General features: G+C 40.4%; 1 protein-coding gene across 1 annotated transcript; it reads left to right on the top strand.

Moving 5' to 3' along the window:
* The first annotated feature begins 383 nt into the window (after window positions 1-383).
* On the top strand, window positions 384-915 carry LOC138881250 (tropomyosin-2-like). Its single transcript, XM_070161463.1, has 2 exons — window positions 384-487; window positions 651-915. Exons 1-2 carry the CDS (start codon window positions 384-386, stop codon window positions 913-915), a joined length of 369 nt encoding a protein of 122 aa, XP_070017564.1.
* Window positions 916-22,548: the final 21,633 nt, after the last annotated feature.

Below are 22,548 nucleotides of genomic sequence, written 5' to 3'. Positions count from 1 at the left end.
TACTTTCCAAGCCGATAGAGCTTTCCCACTATCTGAAGTTGTTGGCCGTGGAAAAATATTGGAGAAAGATGGACTCTCTTTCTACTAAGTGTCTACTACACAATAGCATACACTGTTCTGTGTTTATCAATCTAACTTTCTTATATCCCTTTTTCATTTATTATACTTTGCATTAATAACCTTAGCTTTAACCTTTTCTGGCCAACCTTCTTACTTTCAAGGACCTAAAAAGTTTGATGTTGGAGAAACAAGAACTTACTTCAGAACGAAATCAACTTCTGGCTGAACAAAATCAGTTTGTCGAGCGCCTCCCGGAGAAGGAAGCAAAAATTGCTCAAATGGATGAGCTCTAAGCTCGAATAGAGCAATCCAAGCAAGACAAAATGGCCCATAGCCTAGAAGCCGCTCAATTACATGAAGATCTTAACGAGGCAAAGGACAAATCGGCTGAGCTTCATGATGTCGTAACTGCAACGGCCAAGCGTGAGTCTGCTTTTATGGAGAAAATTAATAACTTGGAAGCACACATATACTAAAAATCAAAGAGTCTAATGCCGCCGAGGAAAAGCGAGCAAAATGGAAGAGAGACTCCAAATGGTCATGGAGCAGAACTAACTTTATGTGACAACCAATGTTAAGCTTGATTCCAGGATCAACAATGTAAAGGCTGAAAATGATAAGCTCCAATCAAAAATTGTGAAGCTCCGAGCTAAACTCCAAGACCAGAAAGATTCTATCAATCTAAAGAAAACCTATGACATTTATCACATGAAGAGGAAAACCTTGGAGGAGGCCAAAGAAGGCGTTGAAAATATTGATGATTGCATTTCCAAAGCTCGTGAATTGGAGACAACTACTCTCGAGAACCTCTGTTACAACCCATATCCACATGTGTTAGTTCATGCCATATATTAGTTAACATAAATCCAAGAAGGAAATATCTTTGAGATGATAAGAAGTCAATCCTATTGGTCTTAAGCGATACAAGAGTGTATAAGGGTGATTAACCAGTATTAGAAGTTAAACGAATCAAGGATGTTGTAACTCGTATTTTCAGGTAATCTAGCGGTGCTTAATACAATCAAGAGGTCATTTATTAAAGTATTTTAATCATATAATATCTGTATCATAAGTCTTGAAGTCAAATGAGTTATGAAACAAAAGTCGACAAAAGTTGTCGCAACTTAGGTTCATAATTTTACTTAAACATTAGGTCAAATGTTTCTAATCTTTTCTCATAATTTACAAGGAATTACGGGGTGATCTACCAACAAAACTAAATATCTATGAGTCTAGTTTTCAACGCATTAAACCGTTCATCGATACGATCTTGGAGTAGAGAGATATTCGCGTTTTCGCGAGACTGCGCCAAGCACCTCTCTATGGAGCCCACTAAGGCGGTTTAAGATGTTTGGACCTATATAGGATGCCTCCAACCCGTTTTAAGTCATTTCTTCTCACTATTTTCAGACCTTAGAACCCTAGGAACATCCTCTCAAGGTTCTCTCAAGATTCAAGACCCAAAAAAGGGCAAACAACACAAATCAAGTGTCGGGAATTCCGTGGCGCTAGTAAGTCTCTTGTTCTTCTTGTTGTTGCTCATTTTTGTGTCGTTCCAGCTCGTGTGGGAGGTTGTTTTAAAGGGTTTATGTTCTGTAAATACTACCTCATGTTCTTAATATCAATCCTAGGTGATTTCAAGCCTTCTAAAGTGATTCTAGTGCCGAAAAACACTAATTGATCGCTAGTTTCGCTTTTTTGTTGTTGTGGCAGCATTAGAGGGATATTTCATGGAAATTTAAGGTCAAACTGGAGTTTTTCTTTCTGTATAAAGTTAAGGAACCTCTTACTCTATATGTATTTAAGATTATCCAAGTTGCGGCTAAGCCATTGAAGCTAGAACTTGTGAGATATATATCGAAAGGCTTGGTAGTAATGTTATTGTTTTGTGGACTGTTTTGTGTTGTTGTTGGGCTTGCGTATTTTACTACTATCTTGTGGAGTTTTGGAGGAGTAAGGGTGTGGAGAAACACCATATATATGTAGGGTTATGGGCTGATAGTTATTCGTAACATTTCCAGGTTGTTTGACACGACTACGGTGGTCGTCGTATGTATGGAGTGATTAGGCTGTGTGTGGACTATTTTGGGAGGCTCAATATGTTTATTATTGATGTTGTTTGGGCTGTTTGGTGACTGTTTTGAATGGTGTGAGGTCATATATATAGGGGAGGTGCTGTCCGTTTCATCGTAAAATAGGTTGTGGTCGATACATAATAGTTATGACGCTTAAATGATAACGATAGTATTGTTTCTCTTATTGTAGACTAAGGAGTTTTGACAATTGCATAGCTTGAGATTGGGGCAGTATATACAAGGTATGTGAGGCTATCCCTTTCCTTCTTTTGCACGACTCCGATTGTACATAATGTAATGAACGAGCTTCCAAGATACTCTACTCTTAGAAGCTAGCAGTACTTACATTGTTTTCCCTCTTATGGAACGATTGATGTTAATGTTGCTTCTCTTATTCTTATGTTATCAATGTTGTTGGTACTTCCTGATTCTTATAAGGTTCATAGTGAAGAGTTAGTCCTAATAACGTGTACAGAGGATACCGACCTTACGTCACTCCGAAAGGTTTAGAATGTGATTCCATGAGTCGAGCATGCATTATATATATGTATCTATTTTACTCTACCGAGCCACGCTATAGTTGGCCGGGTACGGCACCTATTGTGCAACCACTAATTAGTTGGGTTTTACCGAGCTCCACGTGGCCGGGTACGATTCTACCGAGCCTTATGATGGCCGGGTACATTTTTTTACCGAGCCTATTATGGCCGGATACGATATGATGATGATGATGATACCCACAGAGGCGAATGCTTTAAAGGTTTATGTATTTATACATATGTATCATGCATTTCATGTAAGTAGCCCTCAGAGGTACTAAGATGTTACAGGTTGTATATTCTCTATCCTTGCTTACATTACTGATCGTATTTATGGTTCCTTGCCTTACATACTCAGTACTTTATTCGTACTGACGTCCTTTTATTTGTGGACGCTGCATGTCGTGCTGCAGGTCCTGATAGACAGGCAGGTGCAGCTCCCCCACCACAGTAGACTGTCCAGTTCAGCGGTGATTGGCGAGATCCCTTCTCCGGACTTGCCTTGGTCTTGGTATGCAATTTTTGTTATAGACATTATGGGTATGTCGGGGCCCTGTTCCGGCTATGTTGCAACACTTATGTTCTTTTAGAGGCTCATAGACAGGTGTCGGCTCATGTATAGTTTGGTATGCCTTGTCGGCTAGTTTTTGTTGTATAGTCTTTCATAGTAGCGTGGTAGCTCATACCTTATATGTAGTTTCTTGATTGTCTGGTCATCCCCTGCTATGTATGTTCATGCCGTCATATTTTATTGCTGGTTGTCCATGATCTAGGTCTACCATTTATATTGATCTCGTCAGCCCTAAAAGATAATAATGAAGGTTAGATGAAATGTACGTTGGTGCTCGGCAAGTGTGGTCGGGTGCTAGTCATGGCCCTTCAGTTTGGGTCGTGACAAACTTGGTATCAGAGCAAGTCTGTCCTAGGGGTTGTCTATGAGCCGTGTCTAGTAGAGTCTTGATTATGGATGTGTAGCGCGCCACATTTATAATCAGGAGGCTACATGACATCTAGGGTTGTTACCTTCTTCCTGAATCTAGATCGTGCGTAGAGTTGAGTCGTAAGTGTTCGTCTCTAATATTCACCTTGTTTTTTTTAGTAATGCCTTCGACTAGGAAGCAAACGATTAGTAGACGGCTTGATACAGCAGCGGGAGAGGGTACCAGTCAGGTGCCCCAAGTCAGAGCAGGACAAAGTGAGGCTCGGAGTGAGATGCCCTCTTATACCTCATCTACTCCATCTCCTCCAGAGGATATTAGAAGGCACCCAATGCCTCCAGTTCCTCCGTCTGGCACTCCAGACCAGGATATGCGGAGTGCTTTGCAGTTATTGACTAGCTTGGTAGCTGCTCAGGCTCAGAGGCAGAATACAGGTGCTGCTGAGAAACCAGTTAGTACAAGAGTTCGTGATTTTATTAATTTAGACCCTCCAGTGTTTACCGGATCAGACCCCAAGGAGGACCCACAGACTTTTATTGACCAGGTTCATCGTACACTTCGGGTTATGCATGTTAGTGATACAGAGGCAGTAGAGTTGGCTTCTTATCGGCTACGGGATTTAGCGGTTCTCTGGTATGATAGTTGGGAGAGATCCAGGGGTCCGAACCCTCCTCCAGCTGTGTGGAAGGAATTTTCTGAGGCCTTTCTTCGTCACTACTTGCCAGTTGAGATACGACGAGCTAGAGCTGATAAGTTCTTGAACCTTAGACAAGGTAATATGAGTGTGCGAGAGTACAGTATGCAGTTTGATTCTTTGGCAAGGTATGCTCCCCATATGGTGGCCGAGATGAGTGATAGGGTGCATATGTTCGTGAATGGGTTGGGACCACATCTGATAAATGAGTGTACGACAGCCTCCTTGGTGGAGGGCATGGATATTTCCCGTATTCAAGCTTATGCCCAGACCCTAGAGGATCGTAAGCGCCAGCAGAGGGCAGTTAGGGAGCAGGATAGGGGCCAGCATAAGAGGGCGAGATTTGCAGGGTATTCTGATGACTTCAGAGGCCGCATCAGGCCACAGTTTTCGAGGAGTTCGGCGCCACCTGTAGCTAGTGCTCCTCCACAGTTTCAGAGGCCTCGATATGATCGATCCTATTCTGGTCCAGGTCAGAGTTCGCGGGCATCTGGCTCGCAACATCACAGGGATACTAGTCAGATGAGACCCCCAACACCACATTGTGATCAGTGCGGCAAGGCCCACTTTGGACTGTGTCGTCGAGGTTCTGATGCATGCTATTCGTGCGGGCAGCCTGGCCATATGATGCGGGATTGTCCTAATAGAGGAGGTGATGGTATGGCTCAGCCGACTGGATCTGTGTCTGGTTCTTCCTCATCAGTTCGACCTCCAGCACGGGGTTTTCAGCAGTCGACAGGTCGTGGTAGGGGTAGAGGTGCAGTGCCGAGTTCGAGTGGTGCTCAAAATCGAACCTATGCTCTAGTAGGTCGACAGGATCTCGAGTCGTCTCCAGATGTTGTTACAGGTATTATATCTGTGTTTTCTTATGATGTATATGCGTTGATTGATCCGGGATCTACATTATCATATGTTACACCCTTTGTGGCTAATAAGTTTGGCATTGAACCTGAATTGATAAGTAAACCCCTCGCGGTATCTACTCCGATAGGAGATTCTGTGATTGCTAGAAGGGTATATAGAGGTTGCACTGTGATGATTTGTAGTCGTCAAACCTCGGCAAATTTATTTGAGTTAGAAATGGTTGATTTTGATGTGATAATGGGAATGGACTGGTTGGCCTCATGCTATGCAAATGTTGACTGTCGTACGAAGATGGTTAGGTTCCAATTTCCGGGTGAACCCGTCATTGAATGGAAAGGGAACATTGCTACACCGAAAGGTAGGTTTATTTCCTATCTTAAGGCAAGGAAAATGATCTCAAAAGGTTACATTTATCATCTCGTTCGCGTTAGGGATGCGGAGGCGAAACCGCCTACTTTACAATCAATCCCTGTGGTCAACGAATTCCCAGATGTTTTCCCAGATGAACTCCCAGGCCTTCCTCCTGAAAGGGAGATTGAGTTTAGCATTGATGTGTTGCCTGACACTCAACCGATCTCTATTCCTCCATACAGAATGGCCCCGGCAGAGTTGCGAGAGTTGAAGGTGCAGTTGAAGGACTTGCTGGATAAGGCCTATTCGTGCGGAAGAAAGACGGGTCGTTACGGATGTGTATCGACTATCGATAGTTGAATAAGTCTACTATAAAGAACAAGTATCCACTTCCAAGAATTGATGACCTGTTTGACCAACTCCAGGGTGCCAAGTATTTCTCTAAGATTGATTTACGTTCAGGGTATCATCAGGTGAGGGTTAGGGAGAAGGATATTCCAAAGACGGCCTTCCGGACAAGATATGGGCACTTTGAGTTCTTGGTGATGTCGTTCGGGCTAACAAATGCCCCAACAGCTTTTATGGATCTCATGAATACTATATTCAGGCCCTATCTTGATGTGTTCGTGATTGTATTCATTGATGACATTCTAGTGTATTCTCGTTCGGAGGTGGAACATGCGGGCCACTTGCGGATAGTATTACAGACGCTTCAGGATCGTAAGTTATATGCTAAGCTCTCCAAATGTGAATTCTGGCTGAACTCAGTAGCATTCCTTGGCCATGTGATATCTGATGAGGGTATTAGTGTCGACACTCAGAAGATCGATGCAGTAAAGAATTGGCCGAGACCTACAACACCATCAGAAGTCCGCAGCTTCCTAGGGCTAGCAGGATATTATAGGCGGTTTGTAGAAGGATTTTCCTCTATATCATCACCATTGACTAAGTTAACACAAAAAGCTACCAAATTCCAGTGGTCTGACACTTGTGAACGTAGTTTTCAGGAGTTGAAGAATCGATTGACATCTGCACCAGTGCTCACTCTTCCTGAAGGAACAGAAGGTTATGTGGTATATTGTGATGCCTCAGGTATAGGTTTGGGGTGCGTATTGATGCAGCGTGGGAATGTGATTGCTTATGCATCAAGACAATTGAAGAAGCATGAAAAGAATTATCCAACCCATGATTTGGAATTGGCTGCAGTAATATATGCTTTGAAGATATGGCGGCACTACTTATACGGCGTCCATGTTGACATCTACACAGATCACAAGAGTTTACAATACATCTTCAAGCAGAAAGAGTTGAATTTGAGGCAGCGTAGGTGGCTTGAATTATTGAAAGACTACGACGTCGAGATATTGTATCATCCCGGTAAAGCCAATGTTGTGGCAGACGCTCTCAGCCGTAAATCAATGGGAAGCTTAGTACATATTGAGGCAGGTAGATGGGGGTTGATTAAAGAGCTTCATCAACTAGCCAATATGAGAATCAGATTGTTAGACTCTGATGACGGAGGTGTTACTGTACAGAATACATCAGAATCATCTTTGGTAGCCGAGGTAAAAGCACGACAATATGAAGATCCTATCTTAGTACGATTAAGAGAAAGCATTCAACAGTGTAAAAGTATGGCTTTTGGGATCGGAAAAGATGGGGCACTGAGATACCAGAGCCGATTGTGTGTGCCTAATGTGGCAGGGTTGCGAGAGAAGATTATGAATGAGATTCATCAATCCCGATATTCCATCCATCCCGGCTCGACAAAGATGTATCATGATGTCAAGGAGCAGTATTGGTGGGATAATATGAAGAAGTCTATTGCAGAATTTGTAGCCCAGTGTCCCAATTGTCAACAAGTAAAGATAGAACATTAGAAACCCGGTGGATTGCTTCAAAATATAGAGATTCCGACCTGGAAGTGGGAGGTGATTAATATGGACTTCATTATTGGATTACCTCGCTCTTATCATAAGTTTGACTCCATCTGGGTGATAATTGATCGACTTACAAAATGTGCCCATTTTCTGCCAGTGAAGACAACTTACACGGCTGAAGATTATGCGAAGTTGTATATCAAGGAGATTGTTAGGCTTCATGGTGTGCCCATATCTATTATATCAGACCGAGGAGCTCAATTTACGGCTAACTTTTGGAGGTCTTTCCAGAAGGGTTTAGGCACACAGGTAAATCTCAGCACTGCATTTCATCCGCAGACTGACGGACAGGCTGAACGTACCATTCAGACACTGGAAGATATGCTACGAGCATGTGTTCTAGATTTTAAGGGGAATTGGGATGATCATCTTCCACTCATAGAATTCGCCTATAACAATAGCTACCATTCCAGTATTAAAATGGCCCCATACGAGGCACTATACGGGAGGAGATGTAGATCACCAGTTGGATGGTTCGAAGTCGGTGAAACAGAATTATATGGGCCAGATTTGATTCACCAAGCTATTGAGAAGGTGAAAGTGATACAGGAGCGATTGAGGACGGCACAAAGCAGGCAAAAATCTTATTCTGATGTCCGACGTCGTGATCTAGAGTTTGAGGTTGGTGATTGGGTTTTCCTGAGGATCTCACCAATGAAGGGTATTATGCGTTTTGGGAAGAAAGGTAAGCTGAGTCCAAGGTATATCGGGCCGTATAAAATTCTTCGACGGATTGGACAGGTTGCTTATGAGTTAGAATTGCCATCCGAATTGGAATTTGTCCACCCGGTATTCCATGTATCTATGTTGAGGAAATGTATTGGAGACCCTTCTCGAGTCGTCCCTATCAAAGATGTACAAGTTACAGAGGACCTATCATATGAAGAAGTGCCAGTGGCGATATTAGATCGGCAAGTCCGCAAGCTGAGAACAAAAGATGTAGCTTCCGTCAAAGTATTGTGGAGGAACAAAAATATGGAAGAAATGACATGGGAAGCAGAAGAGGAGATGAAGTCTAAATACCCTTACTTATTCCAGAATGAAGATAACAAGGATGCTGGTGGAAGACAGGATACATTGGAAGGTGAAACGGCTCTATGAGGTAAGCAATAATTTGAGAATACTCCTCCTTAATACAAAATGGTGATATGTAGATAATGTAAATACGCATAATGCTTTGTGTAGCCTTGTGAAGCCATATGTTGGGCTTAATTACTTGCAAGTTTTTCTAGTGACCATTTTATAGGGGAAAATTGATCGGAAATTTCCATTGGAATCCACGATGATTTAAACTCCCCATAAACCCTTACATTCGAGGACGAATGTTCCTAAGGGGGGGAGGGTGTTACAACCCATATCCACATGTGTTAGTTCATGCCATATATTAGTTAACATAAATCCAAGAAGGAATTATCTTTGAGATGATAAGAAGTCAATCCTATTGGTCTTAAGTGATACAAGAGTGTATAAGGGTGATTAACCAGTATTAGAAGTTAAACGAATCAAGGATGTTGTAACTCGTATTTTCAGGTAATCTAGCGGTTCTTAATACACTCAAGAGGTCATTTATTAAGGTATTTTAATCATATAATATCCGTATCATAAGTCTTGAAGTCAAACGAGTTATGAAACAAAAGTTGTCGCAACTTAGGTTCATAATTTTACTTAAACATTAGGTCAAATGTTTCTAATCTTTTCTCATAATTTACAAGGAATTACGGGGTGATCTACCAACCATATTAAAGATCTATGAGTCTAGTTTCCAACTCATTAAACCGTTCATCGATACGATCTCGGAGTAGAGAGATATTTACGTTTTTGCGAGACTGCGCCAAGCACCTCTCTGTGGGGCCCACTAAGGCGGTTTAAGATATTTGGACCTATATAGGATGCCTCCAACCCGTTTTAAGTCATTTCTTCTCACTATTTTCAGACCTTAGAACCCTAGGAACATCCTCTCAAGGTTCTCTCAAGATTCAAGACCCAAAAAAGGGCAAACAACACAAATCAAGTGTCGGGAATTCCGTGGCGCTAGTAAGTCTCTTGTTCTTCTTGTTGTTGCTCATTTTTGTGTCGTTCCAGCTCGTGTGGGAGGTTGTTTTAAAGGGTTTATGTTCTGTAAATACTACCTCATGTTCTTAATATCAATCCTAGGTGATTTCAAGCCTTCTAAAGTGATTCTAGTGCCGAAAAACACTAATTGATCGCTAGTTTCGCTTTTTTGTTGTTGTGGCAGCATTGGAGGGATATTTCATGGAAATTTAAGGTCAAATTGGAGTTTTTCTTTCTGTATAAAGGTAAGGAACCTCTTACTCTATATGTATTTAAGATTATCCAAGTTGCGGCTAAGCCATTGAAGCTAGAACTTGTGAGATATATATCGAAAGGCTTGGTAGTAATGTTATTGTTTTGTGGACTATTTTTCGTTGTTGTTGGGCTGCGTATTTTACTACTATCTTGTGGAGTTTTGGAGGAGGAAGGGTGTGGAGAAACACCATATATATGTAGGGTTATGGGCTGATAGTTATTCGTAACATTTCCAGGTTGTTTGACACGACTACGGTGGTCGTCGTATGTATGGAGTGATTAGGCTGTGTGTGGACTATTTTGGGAGGCTCAATATGTTTATTATTGATGTTGTTTGGGCTGTTTGGTGACTGTTTTGAATGGTGTGAGGTCATATATATAGGGGAGGTGCTGTCCGTTTCATCGTAAAATAGGTTGTGGTCGATACATAATAGTTATGACGCTTAAATGATAACGATAGTATCGTTTCTCTTATTGTAGACTAAGGAGTTTTGACAATTGCATAGCTTGAGATTGGGGCAGTATATACAAGGTATGTGAGGCTATCCCTTTCCTTCTTTTGCACGACTCTGATTGTACATAATGTAATGAACGAGCTTCCAAGATACTCTACTCTTAGAAGCTACTTATTATTCGGACAAGAAATAAGATAAAAACAAAAGGATTTTGATTTATTCCTTCTATATTTAAATGTACATTTACATAAATATTTATTTGCTTAAGTAAATAAAGCTGCCAATACATGTGGCTAACTTGTACAACTTATTACTACGGGGTTGATCATGCAGTCTCCAATCTTGATATGACAATAGATCTCGGTTCTAACAGTCTCCGATCTTCGTAACATTTTTTGTGCCTTAATGTGTAATAGTTTCCCTCAGTGTTTGGATGGTAAGTATGAGAATTCAAATACTTGAAGTCTTATTTTTGTCGATGACCCTTTCTTTGTAGTATGTTATACATTGCTACCTCATCAGAAACCTTGCCAAAAAACCTAATTGGGATAAAAACTAGACGAAGGGAAAAAGAGTTCAGCCCATACTTTCGGTATAAGAAAGGATATTCAGTAGTAATACCTTTTGAGGTGAGTTACAGTCTAATTTCTTAGCAATTTAACTCCATCTTGATTTTCCAACTAATATAAACCTTTACCAGTTATAGCTGAAATTCAGTAAAGTCCTTCCCACGTTGGTCTCAGCTTCCCAATGTTAACCTCTAGAGTACTTTAAGTTACCTTTCTCAAAATCAAATCTCCAACTTTGAAATTCAAAGGTTTTCTTTATGGTTGTAATATCTTTTCATTCTTTGCTTTTGTGCTACCATCCTCACATATGCCAAATTCTGATGCTCTTCTAGCAAATTCAGTTTAACCAGCAATGTTTCATTATTTATCTCATCGTTTTCTCGGGAATACCTTAGGGTCGGTTCCCCAACCTCCACTATAATCAAAGATTTTGTACCGTATACTAGTAAAAAAGGTGTTTCACCCGTGCTCGATTTAGCTGTTGTTAGATATGGCCACAACATATCCTAAAGCTTATCTGGTCATTTGCCTTTAGCATCTTCTAACTTCTTTTTAAGGTTTTGAGTTATTATCTTGTTCTTTGACTCCGCTTGTCCGTTATTACTTAGGTGGTATGGTGAAGATGTGAACCGTTTGAAGTTCAATCTTTCCAAAAACTTTGTGACTTTAGAACCTTTAAATTGTGGCCCATTGTTACAAGCAATTTCTTTTGGTATTCCAAACCACCAAACGATGTTATTCCATAAAAAAATCAATCACTTCTCGTTCTCCGATCTATTGGTAAGAATAGTCAGTTAAAATCAAAAGTAATTTTACCTTAACGGGTCTTTGTGGTAAGGAACCGACTATGTACATCTCCCATTTCTTGAATGGCAATGGTGACGCCATCGAATGCAAAAGTTCTGTCGGTTGATGTACTAACTGTGCATGGCGCTGATATTTATCACATTTTTTAACAAATGCCTTCGCGTCCTACTCTATTCGAGGCCAGTAATAACCTGCCCTTATCAATTTGAGAACCAACGAGTCTGCACCAAAATGGTTCCCCCACAGTCCTTCGTGAATTTTCCCCATCACATAGTAAGCCTATGATGTCCCTAAGCACCAAGCCGATGGTCCTTGGAACGATCTCATGTATAAATGAATGTTAATAAGACAGTAACAAGCTGCCTTAGTCCGTAGAGCCCAGGATGCTTTTGGATCTTCAGGTAATTTTCCATGCCTTTGATATTTTATAAACTCATTTCTCCAATCCCAAATTAGGTTGGTTGATTTAACATCACAATAGTCGTCAATATCCAAAATTGAATGCAACAATTGAACTACCACACTGGAATCAGATCCTTTTATTTCTGTGGACGACCTCAAATTGGCCAATGCATCTGCCTCCATGTTTTTCTCCCTCGAAATATGGATGATTGACCATTCCATGAACCGAGAAAGTAATGATTAAACCTCATTCAAGTATTGTTACATGTGTTCCTCCTTCGTGTCAAAAGTTTTGTATACTTGGTTCACTACCAGCTGGGAGTTATACCTTATTTCGATAAACTCAGTCGGAGCCTAATCCCCAAGCTAGTTTAAGTCCTGCAACGAAAGCCTCATAGTCGGCTTTATTGTTAGTTAATGGCACAGTTCTAATGGAATGTCGCATGGTTTCTCCCGAGGGAGTGATTAATAACATCCCCGAGATTGGACCTTTTTATGTTGGAAGCTCCATCCGTCAACAAGGTCCAAATACATGATACCGTCCCCGATACTAGAACCGTTTCATTAGCAGCTAACGACATCAAACACGGACTAAAGTCTGTCATAAAGTCGGCCAAAACTTGTGAATTGATCGCAATCCTAGGTTTTTATCAAATGTCAAACTCACTAACTTTGATTGCCTATTTAGCCAATCAATTAGGTTTATGAAGGAATTCCTCAAACGGAAGGTTGTCACAACGGCTCTGGGATGATATTGAAAATAAGGCCAAAGCTTTCGAGAGGCGACTACGAGAGCTAGGGCTAATTTTTCGAAGTGTGGATAATGTGTCTCCACTCCTGATAAAATTTTACTAACATAATACATAATAAATTGCGTATCTTCTTCCTCTCGTACCAGACAATACTTGCTGCTACCTCTGAACCGCCAAATAAACTAACATTTGTTCTCCTTCCTTCGGTTTTGATTACAAATGAGGGTTAGAAAAGTACTGTTTTATGTCTTTCAGTGCCTGCTGGCAATCCGGAGTCCATAAGAAATCGTTCTTCTACTTCAAAATTGAATAGAAATGATGGCATTTCTCTTAAGACCTCGAGATAAACCTGCTTAGGGCAGCCAACCTACCGGTCAAACTTTGAACTTCCTTTACACTTGTCAATTGACCCAGGATATCCTTGATAGATGTTATCTTATCAGAGTTTACTTTGATTCCTCTTTGAGAGACCAAAACTCCCAAAAATTTACAAGAACCAACTCCGAAAGCATTCTCTAGGTAGAGCTTCATGTTGTATTTTCTCAGAATGTCAAATGTATCTTGGAGATGATTCAAATGATCCCCTGCATTAAGGGACTTAACTAACATGTCATCAAAATAAATCTTCATTGTCTTACCAGTTTGTTGTTCAAATATTTTGTTAATGAGCCTCTGCTAAGTGAACCTGGCATTCTTAAACCCGAAAGGCATCACATTATAGCAATATGAGCCAAAATTTGTGATAAATGAGGGGTTTTTTTATCTTCCAGATGCATCATAATTTGATTATACCCGAAATATGCATTGAAAAAACTCATTAACTCATGCTCGGCCGTAGCATTAATCATTTGATCAATGTATGGCAACAGGAAAGAGTCCTTAGGGCATGCCTTATTCAAATCTTTATAATCCACCCACATTCTAAATTTATTATTCTTTTTAGGTACTACTTTAGCTATCTAATTAGGATAATTTACCTCTCGAATTGAACCTATATTTAGTAACTAGGTTATCTCCTCCTTGACAAACTTGTTTCTGACATCTGCTATCGGTCGTTTCTTCTACCTTACCGAAGGGAAGTTAGGATCCAAACTCAGCTTGTGGGAAACCTCCTCCAATGGAATACCTGTCATATCTGAATGCAACCATGCAAAGTAATCGACGTTAGTTTTTAGAAAATTAATAATTTTTAACTTGACTTCGGGACTCAACCCCGTTCCTAAATGGAATTTTCTTACCAAAAACCCAATGAACAACGACATGATTTGGTTGCATCCGTCTCCTCCGGTACCTGAAAAGACCTTGGTACCTGATAAAGTTCCAGTAACTTCTTCTTTATTATGCTTAATCGAGGTAGAAGAAGGCACTGACTCTTGTAATTGTCGTTGCTTGCTTCTTTTCCTTTGATACTAGACAAAGTAATTGCGTTCATCTCTCTTGCAGTCGGTTGATTCCTCTGATCTGCTTGACTCCCTCCGGTGTAGGACATTTTAGTATTGATGATAAGTTAAAGGTACAACCTTCATTTCATGTATCCATGGCCTTCTAAGGATCACATTATATCCCATGTCACTGTTTACTACTTCGAACAGGGTGGACTTCTTTATGCCTTCGGCATGCGTTGGCAGTAAGATCTCTCCCTGGGTCGTTAACTTCGCTTGCTCCAAAATTCTTCATTATTACGATATTGGCAGAACTTCCTGGATCAACCAACACATAATTAATTTTAAAATCTAAAACATTAAGAGATATTACCAAAGCATCGTTGTACGGTAGAATAAGTCCATCATAATCTTCCTCTGTAAAGGTGATGTCATCTTCTGAAACTTCAAGAACCCTCTTGCCATGTGTTATTGGTATACTCATCTTCTTTGCCGCTGAAAATATCACTCCATTTACTTCGTCGCCACAAAAAATCATGTTAATCGTCCTACGAGGTGACCAACAGTCGAGTTTGATGGTTCTGCAACATCTCGCTTTTTCCCATAGTTATTCTTGGGCCGATCACTTCAAAATTCTCTAAGGTGGCCATAATTCAACGATGTTTCCACCTCTTCACGAAGGTGTCGGCAGTCCCCAGTTCTGTGACCATGTGTTCCATGGAAATCGTACCATAGATTAGGATCCCTTTCGCTAGGATCTGATCGAATTGGTTTAGGGAACCTAGCCTCCTTTATGTTCCTCATAACTAAGACCAGTTCTACCAAGATGATGTAAAAGTTGTAGTCGAATAATCGGGGATACGTTGAATCTTGGGACCTCGATGCTTCTTTCTCTTGCAAAGTTCTGCTACCCCGACCACGATCCGTTCTTCTATCGCAAGAAAACCTATATGATAACTGAAAACCTTTATTTCCTCGCCCATCGGCCTGTCTAAGGCTGAAAACAACCTCTAGACAATCTTCGATCTGCATCAACATCAACTTTAAACCTTTCCTAATCCCGATCCCGTTTGCGTCCTTTGGAAGACACTAAGGAACTTAGTTGATCATTTTCTATTCTAATCTTTGGCTCATAGCAATTGTGGATATCTACCCATGTGGTTGCCTGAAATTCTAAAAATCTTTCCTTTAGTTTCCTATAGGCATCGGAGCTCAACTAGTTGAGCTCTTTGTAAATGCTTCTACTGCCCACTCATCCGGTACTGCCAGCAACAACATCTTTTGTTTCTGAATCCGAATCACGATCCCTCGTAGTAGTTTGGATTTGTCTTGGACATTTCTGAATATATCTGTCATTCTTGCTCCAGCATGAGCTTTAGTAAAATAATCTGCAAGCGTTTCAAAAGAATCAATGGAATGCTCATGGAAAAGAGAATACCAAGTTAAAGCATCCTTCGTTAGGTTTCGCCAAATTTCTTTTCCGAGATTGATTTGAACACGTGCTGGACCAAATCGTGATATGTTCCTGTGGATTCGAAGTCCAATCATACTTCGAACTATCCGGCATCTTAAACCTTTTCAGAATCAAATTTGGGGTCGCACTTGGCTTGAATGGCAACTGCTGATACTTCTTGGAATCTGGTCCCTTTAACACAGGTGGCGTTCCCAGGATTTGATCCATCCAAGCATGGAATTCTTTAGCATTTTGGTCCATAGGCTCATTCATTTCCCTTATGAATCTCATGAACTTGATTTTGAAAGGGTCGTTTGCGTTGTTGTCATTCCCAGATCCACTACTGGTACCTCATACCTCGTTAAAATCAAATTCATCCCTTGGAGCATCGTTACCAGTTCTTTGAACTGTTTGATTTGCAGGGACACTAGGACTACCTGAGCTCCTCCATTATAATTATTGGAAGCAATCGATATTGCATGCTTCAGTTCTATCATCACTTGGTCTTGTCTTGAGAGGTGATCCATAATTGCCCTTTCTTGCCCTCTCAAGATCTTGACCGGCTCAATGATAAGTGGGGATTTTGAATGCTTATTAGAGCATTTTAGCTTTTGTTTTAGTCCAAAAGTATTTAATTTTATTCCCAAAAACTGATGAAATATGCTTAATTGTAGGAATATTGGAAAATGAGCCACTAAGATGAAATACAACTCAAGAAGGAGTGATCTGAACTCAAGGACAAAAATAGGCACAAAGGTTTAAAGTGCGGACCGTAGAATATCATCGGTGGCTGCAGATTGTGCAGAATAACTCATCAGATATCTGTGAGAAGTGCGGTTCATACATGTATGTGTGGACGCAGAAGATAGGCAAGAGCAAAAGCTCAGAGAACATGCATATCAACTTCAACAGAAGTGCAAACCGCACAATTATTGTGTGGCCAGAGATGATCAACTAAGCGGCCGCAGTTGCATTTGTGCGGTCTGCAGAAGAGCCATGTGCAGTCGCACTCAGAAATGTGCAGACTGCAGATAGAGAGAGATGCTGCCGCGGTTCAGAATTGTGCTGTTGCAAGATTCCAATCCTGTCAGGCTGAAGCAAAGTGTGGACCGTACATAGAATTGTGAAGCCACAGAACCTCAGAAAGGGCATTTTTTCCTAAAATTCTAGCCCGTATAAATAGAAGAGTTTCACTCTTTTAGGTCAAGTTGTGATATCAGCAGCCACAGTAGACACTTTTCTTTACCCTCTTTAGTATTTTTGCCATTTTGAGCTTTGTGAACATAGATTTCATTAGTTTTATTATCAATATGGGTTTAATTATCATTTCTTCTTCTATTTCTTCTATTTTAAGCATGAGTAGCTAGATTCTCACTAGGGTTGTGACCCAACCCTAGAGTGTAAACCTAATGGGTATTTGATTTATTGTTTTTTTATGGTTGGGTGTTTATTATTTAGCCTTGTTCTTGCTTTTAATGGAAGAATTAATGGTTGCAAACATTAGTTCATGCCTATTTGACTTGGTCTATACTTGAGAAAGAGAGACTTAGTCTAGGAAAACTTGGCTAACAAGAAATTGGATAATTCAAGATATTGATAGTCCCAATTAAAGGGTTGAACCTAGAGATAGTAAAACCCGACTTGAGCTTTTTATCAACCGTTTTGTTCAATACCCATTTGGACTTGAGAAAGAAAAATTGGGAAAAACCACTCTCTTACCGAGAGGTATTGAGTGGGTACTCGACTGTTGATAGCTATAATACACCCCAACTAATAAAACAAGCTTTAAGGTTTACAACCCGTTAGGCAAACACCTAGGTGAAGGTCATAGCCCTAAGCCTTTTATATCATTTGAAAATAACAAAAACAATTTCCTAGTTTTGATTCTTAGATGGTAATCTTAGTTAATCTTAGACTTAGAAACAACCTAATTTTGTGGAAGTGCAATTTGAGATAATTCGAGCTCATTCACTATAATATATACTCATAAGTCTCGTTCATAGCTCCCTATGGAAAATCGACCCCGACTCCTTGATGGGTATTACTATTACATCGACCATTTCATAACCTCTATTAGAGGTGTGACTTGAACGAGATCAATTTTTGGTGTCGTTGCTAGGGAGCATAAAAACAGATTTAGCTATATATTTTTTTTTGTATGTGAGTTGTCTTCTATTCCTTCCGTGTTACTGATTTTTGTGAATCAATTGTAGGTGCAACAATGGCCCTCAGCTATGATCAACTCGGAAACATGCCTTTGGGGTATGTGGATGTGGAAGATGACCAAATTGAAGAGGTTCCTTTTTAACCTCACACAAATAGAAAAGGCTGACTGCCTAAAGATAACGTCCTAATTCCACTCCCACATTCACCAAGAGCAGCTCCAAACCGGGTGTTACCGAATAAAGGGTATGCAAGTGCTACAGTCCCGCCCATCATTAAGGGGGGCAACTTTCAAATCACGAATGTAATGCTCATATTGCTAGAGCAACGAGGATTCTTCACCGGGGCTCCGAGTCAAAATGCATACAAACACTTGAAGGGGTTTGTGGACACTTTCTGGGGGAGTAAATAGACAAACGTCTCCGAGGATGCTTTAAGGTTGAGGCTATTTCCTTTCTCTCTATGGAAAAAAGCCTTGGATTAGTTAGAGAGACTGTCAAACCATTCCATCCATACATGGGATGAACTGGTGGAGAAATTTATTTCTAAGTTCTTTTCTCCCCGGGCATATGGATACTCTTAGAGACGAGATTCTAGCATTCAAACAAGAGCGCAATGAGCCGTTGCATGAAATATGGGAGAGGTACCAAACAATGGTCAAAGAGTGCCCCAATAATGACATGACGAAGGCTATGATTCAACAAACTTTCTATCGGGGGATCAACACTACCAATCAATGTGTGGTCAACCAACTTGCTAGTGGAAATTTCATGAATACGTCATATGCGGAAGCTTGTGAGATTTTAGATGAAATGGTGGATACTTCATCGGCATGGCAAAGTAGCGCAAATGTTCCTCAAGGTGATCCGAACGTGATTCACCTACATGAAGAATTGCATGATTATGGGCAAGCCATTTTCGAGTTGACCACCACAATGAATCAATTAGCCAAAGCTCAACTTCAACAAGTGCAAAATCCTAAGCAAGTAAATGCCATGGAAGGAGTTAGTATGATGGTGAACAAGAGAAGGCAAAAAGGTCTACAAGTGCAAAACTGTGTGGAGAATTATGTGCAAGAAGACAGTGGGTTTGATCAAGATGAATCTTACAATGAACAAGAGGAGGAAGTGCAATACATGAACAACTTTCAAGGCCCGAATCAACAACAATGGTGACCTCAAGGTAATTAGAATTCTAACAACCAAGGTAATTGGAGTGGTGGCTACAATCAAGGGAATTGGAATACTAATAACAATCAAGAAAATTGGAGTGGTGTAAATAACCAAGGCAATTGGAGTGTTAACAAACAAAGATATTGGGGAGGCAACAACTAAGGGGAATGGAATAATAATCAAGGCAATCGAGGGTCGGGATTTCAAAGGCCCCCGATGTATCAACAACCGAGAAACACGCCTCCTTATCCATCCCATGGTCCAAGTTCTTCCAACAATGAGATGGGAATAATTGAAAATATGTTCAAACAAATGATGGAGAAGAATGTTGACTCCGATGCCCAACAAGCCTCACACAACACGTCAATTTGCAACATTAAAGTTCAATTGGGGCAAATCTCTCAAGATCTAAACACTCATCCTAAGGGGGCACTACCAAGTGACACGGTGGTGAACCCAAAGGGTAGGAGCAACACGGGACATGCCATGGTCGTTACTACAAGAAGTGGAAAGGTAGGGATGCACCCACCTCAAGTCAAAGGAAACTTGTGGATGATGAGCAAGTGGTACAAGAAGATGAGACCCCGAACAATGTGGTGCAAGCAAATAATGAAGTGCAGTTTGATATTGATGACAATGTGGAGGAAGCTCAAGAGGAAGTGAAACCGTTTAGGGATCACATTGTTGACACATAGTAACCGGTAGTGCAAAAGTCTAAGGCACCTATGCCTAGGCCTCCTCCTCCATATCCTCAAAGGCTTGCCAACTAAAATGGCGAGAATCAATTCAAAAAGTTCATTGACATGATGAAGAGTTTATCAATCAATGTGCCATTGGTTGAAACTTTGGAGCAAATGCCCAGTTATGCAAAGTTTATGAAGGATTTAGTGACAAAGAAGCGGTCGATGAATTGTGAAGCTATAAAATTGAATCATCAAGTGAGTGCAATTGTACATTCCATGGCTCCCAAATTAGAAGATCCTGGTGCTTTCACAATCCCTTATACTATTGGAAGTGCCAAGTTTGCCAAAGCTCTTTGTGATCTTGGGGAAAGTATTAACTTGATGCCCAATTCGGTCTTCAAGACTTTAGGAATTGGGAAACCAAGACCCACATCAATGAGATTACAAATGGCCGATCTTAGAGTTGAAGCCATTGCCTCCACATCTTCGATATGAATTTCTTTGACCTTCTTCTACTTTACTAGTTATCCTTTCCTTTTGTTTGACTAACGTGCAGGTAGATTCTACATTGGCAATGCTACAAAAGAGGAATAAGGCTATTGGATGGACATTGGCGGATATTTAGGGTGTCGCACCCCCCTTTTTCCCTTCCATCGGAGAGGAGTCCGTGTTTCGACATTCATGGGGTGTAATGACTCATTTCCTTTTGGGAATTGGGTATTTTGAAGAGTCACCACCTAACGATTTTAAGGTGCATTAGGGCACCTATAAGATTTAACTACAACTATGTTTGATAACTAGATATAGGGTAAGGGCTTGAAATTATCCCAAGGGGAAGGTGTTAGGCACCCCTCAGCATCCACTAGTGTGGTTCCCAGCTAGATAGTTTTTTGTGAATTTGTGCAATTAGCAAGTAAGCAAATAAAGGCTCAAGTAATGGGGATTTAAGTTTACATACACAAACGTAAAAAATGATTTAAAAGGGTTTTGAAAAGAGTTACAGGCTAGACATGCTCGTAAAAAAAATAAAAAAATAAAAGAGGGGTCCTAGGTTTGTTTGTAATATGGATCACCTCAATGCAATACCCGGTATGATACTCCTCAGAAGAGGGGATACACATGGTATTAGAGCACCAGTCATCATATCCATATCTACCATTCCCACCCCGTGAAGTTATTAAAGCGCGAATTGGTCTCGACCTCTATTGCGTGCTGTTACTCGTCCCATTCCTATCAGTCCCGAAAGAATTTAGGACTACTATTCCTATAAGAGGGAGGTTTTAGGCCGATGCTTAGGTTTAAAGGTAAAAGGATAAGGTGACATACAAAAACACGTAGGACTGCATTTAGAGGGGGAACATATAAACAATTAGAAGGCTCATGTATACCTTCGCAAACGATACATATAAATAGCATGACTTAAACACAGTTAAGGTCTGAATTTTAAAAATCCTAAAGCAGGGTTTGAGTCAGAACCAGATTCATTATATAACTCAGAAAAGAAGTCCAATCAGGCCTGCCTGCTGGTTGTAGCAGTTGGTAATTAAACAAAGGCAGTTCCAGTTTTTTCGAGTAATTACCTAAGGCTTGCCTAGGTGTAATAGTGATGCCCTATGAGCATGATATCTATATTGATTAGGAATGCAGCAGAGCAGTGATTAATTTAAAACGGACAACTTGAGATCCTATGGACATGCTTTCTAATGGTATTAACTTAAGACAGTGTTTAAAAACTTATTAAAGAAGTGGCAGATTAATTAACTAATCCAATTTAGAATAAACATCGTGAACTAAACGGCTTCTCCAACTAAACTAGTTTTAAGTTCTATAGGCATGATTTCTATTATAGCTACTTAGATCCTATAAGCATGATATCTAAGTATTAAAAGCTGACTTTGGATCTTTAGGCATGGTATCTAAGTATTAAAAGCTGACTTTGGACCTATAGGCATGCTTTCTAGGGAGACAAATCTGAATACATGCTGTAATGAAACCTAAACTTTAATTACTTTACACCCTATAAGCATGATATCTAATTATAAAGCTAATTTTAACCCTATAGGCATGATATCTAATTATAAAGCTGATTTTAACCCTATAGGCATGATCTTTATTATTAAAGCTATTTAGATCCTATAGACATGGTTTCTAATTGTGTGAAAGTAAAGCATGCAGAATTCATTTTAAACCAGAGCAGATCCTATAGGCATATTATCTAACAGATCATATCTGAAAAATAGACCCTATAGGCATGTTGTCTACCCAATTTACCCATAATATACAACTACCCGCCCTTTTTTACTAGTCACCCTGATAATTGTTTACAAATTATTACAAAATAAGTGCAGAAATAAGCAATTACAACCAAAGGAAGCCTGATCTTGACTTCCTCTCTGAGTTATGTAATAAACCACTTCAATACCAATATTTCAAAGCCTTTCTCATATCTGGGTGTGTTAGAGTTCTCTAAGGACCTCAAGGGATCCCGGACAGTGCTCACACCCAAATTTGCATAACCAAACAGAATTAGGGCAGTGTGGAAGGGTCAGCTCTTATGTGTCCAGGTTCAGAGGGAGCTCCAGGGTGCCAAGGCAAGGCTCACACAAGAGGGGCAGAACCTAGATTCTAGGAATAGGTGAGAGTGCTTGATATAGTTTGGAAAAAAGAGTTTGTTTAAAATTGAGTTGAAAGTAATCAGTAATAGAGGCAATTTGAAAGCAGTTGTAGTAATAAAACTCAAAACTCAAAAAAAAACAGAATCAGTAGTCATACAAGGGGGTCAAGGGATTTTGGGAATGCACTTGTCTGTAAGCACATGACCCCAGCAGGGATCTGGTTTGGACATGCACAGCAATAGCTGATGCTGGCATGGTCACAAACCAGCCAAAAGAACATGAACACATAGAGGGGATATGGGGGTTTGGGATTCACAAGATAGTAAG

This window comes from Nicotiana sylvestris, chromosome 11, assembly GCF_000393655.2.
Source record: "Nicotiana sylvestris chromosome 11, ASM39365v2, whole genome shotgun sequence".
Taxonomy (NCBI): domain Eukaryota; kingdom Viridiplantae; phylum Streptophyta; class Magnoliopsida; order Solanales; family Solanaceae; genus Nicotiana; species Nicotiana sylvestris.
The sequence above is the reverse complement of the archived record's forward strand: the minus strand, read 5'-3'. Positions and strand labels throughout refer to the sequence as shown.

What these genes read in the sequence shown, in the direction of transcription:
- LOC138881250 (XM_070161463.1), top strand. Translation starts at nt 384, where the DNA reads ATGGCCCATAGCCTAGAAGCCGCTCAATTACATGAAGATCTTAACGAG. An exon ending in ACTGCAACGGCCAAGCGTGA is followed by an intron (nt 488 to 650) that starts GTCTGCTTTTAT and finishes GCTTGATTCCAG; the next exon opens with GATCAACAATGTAAAGGCTG.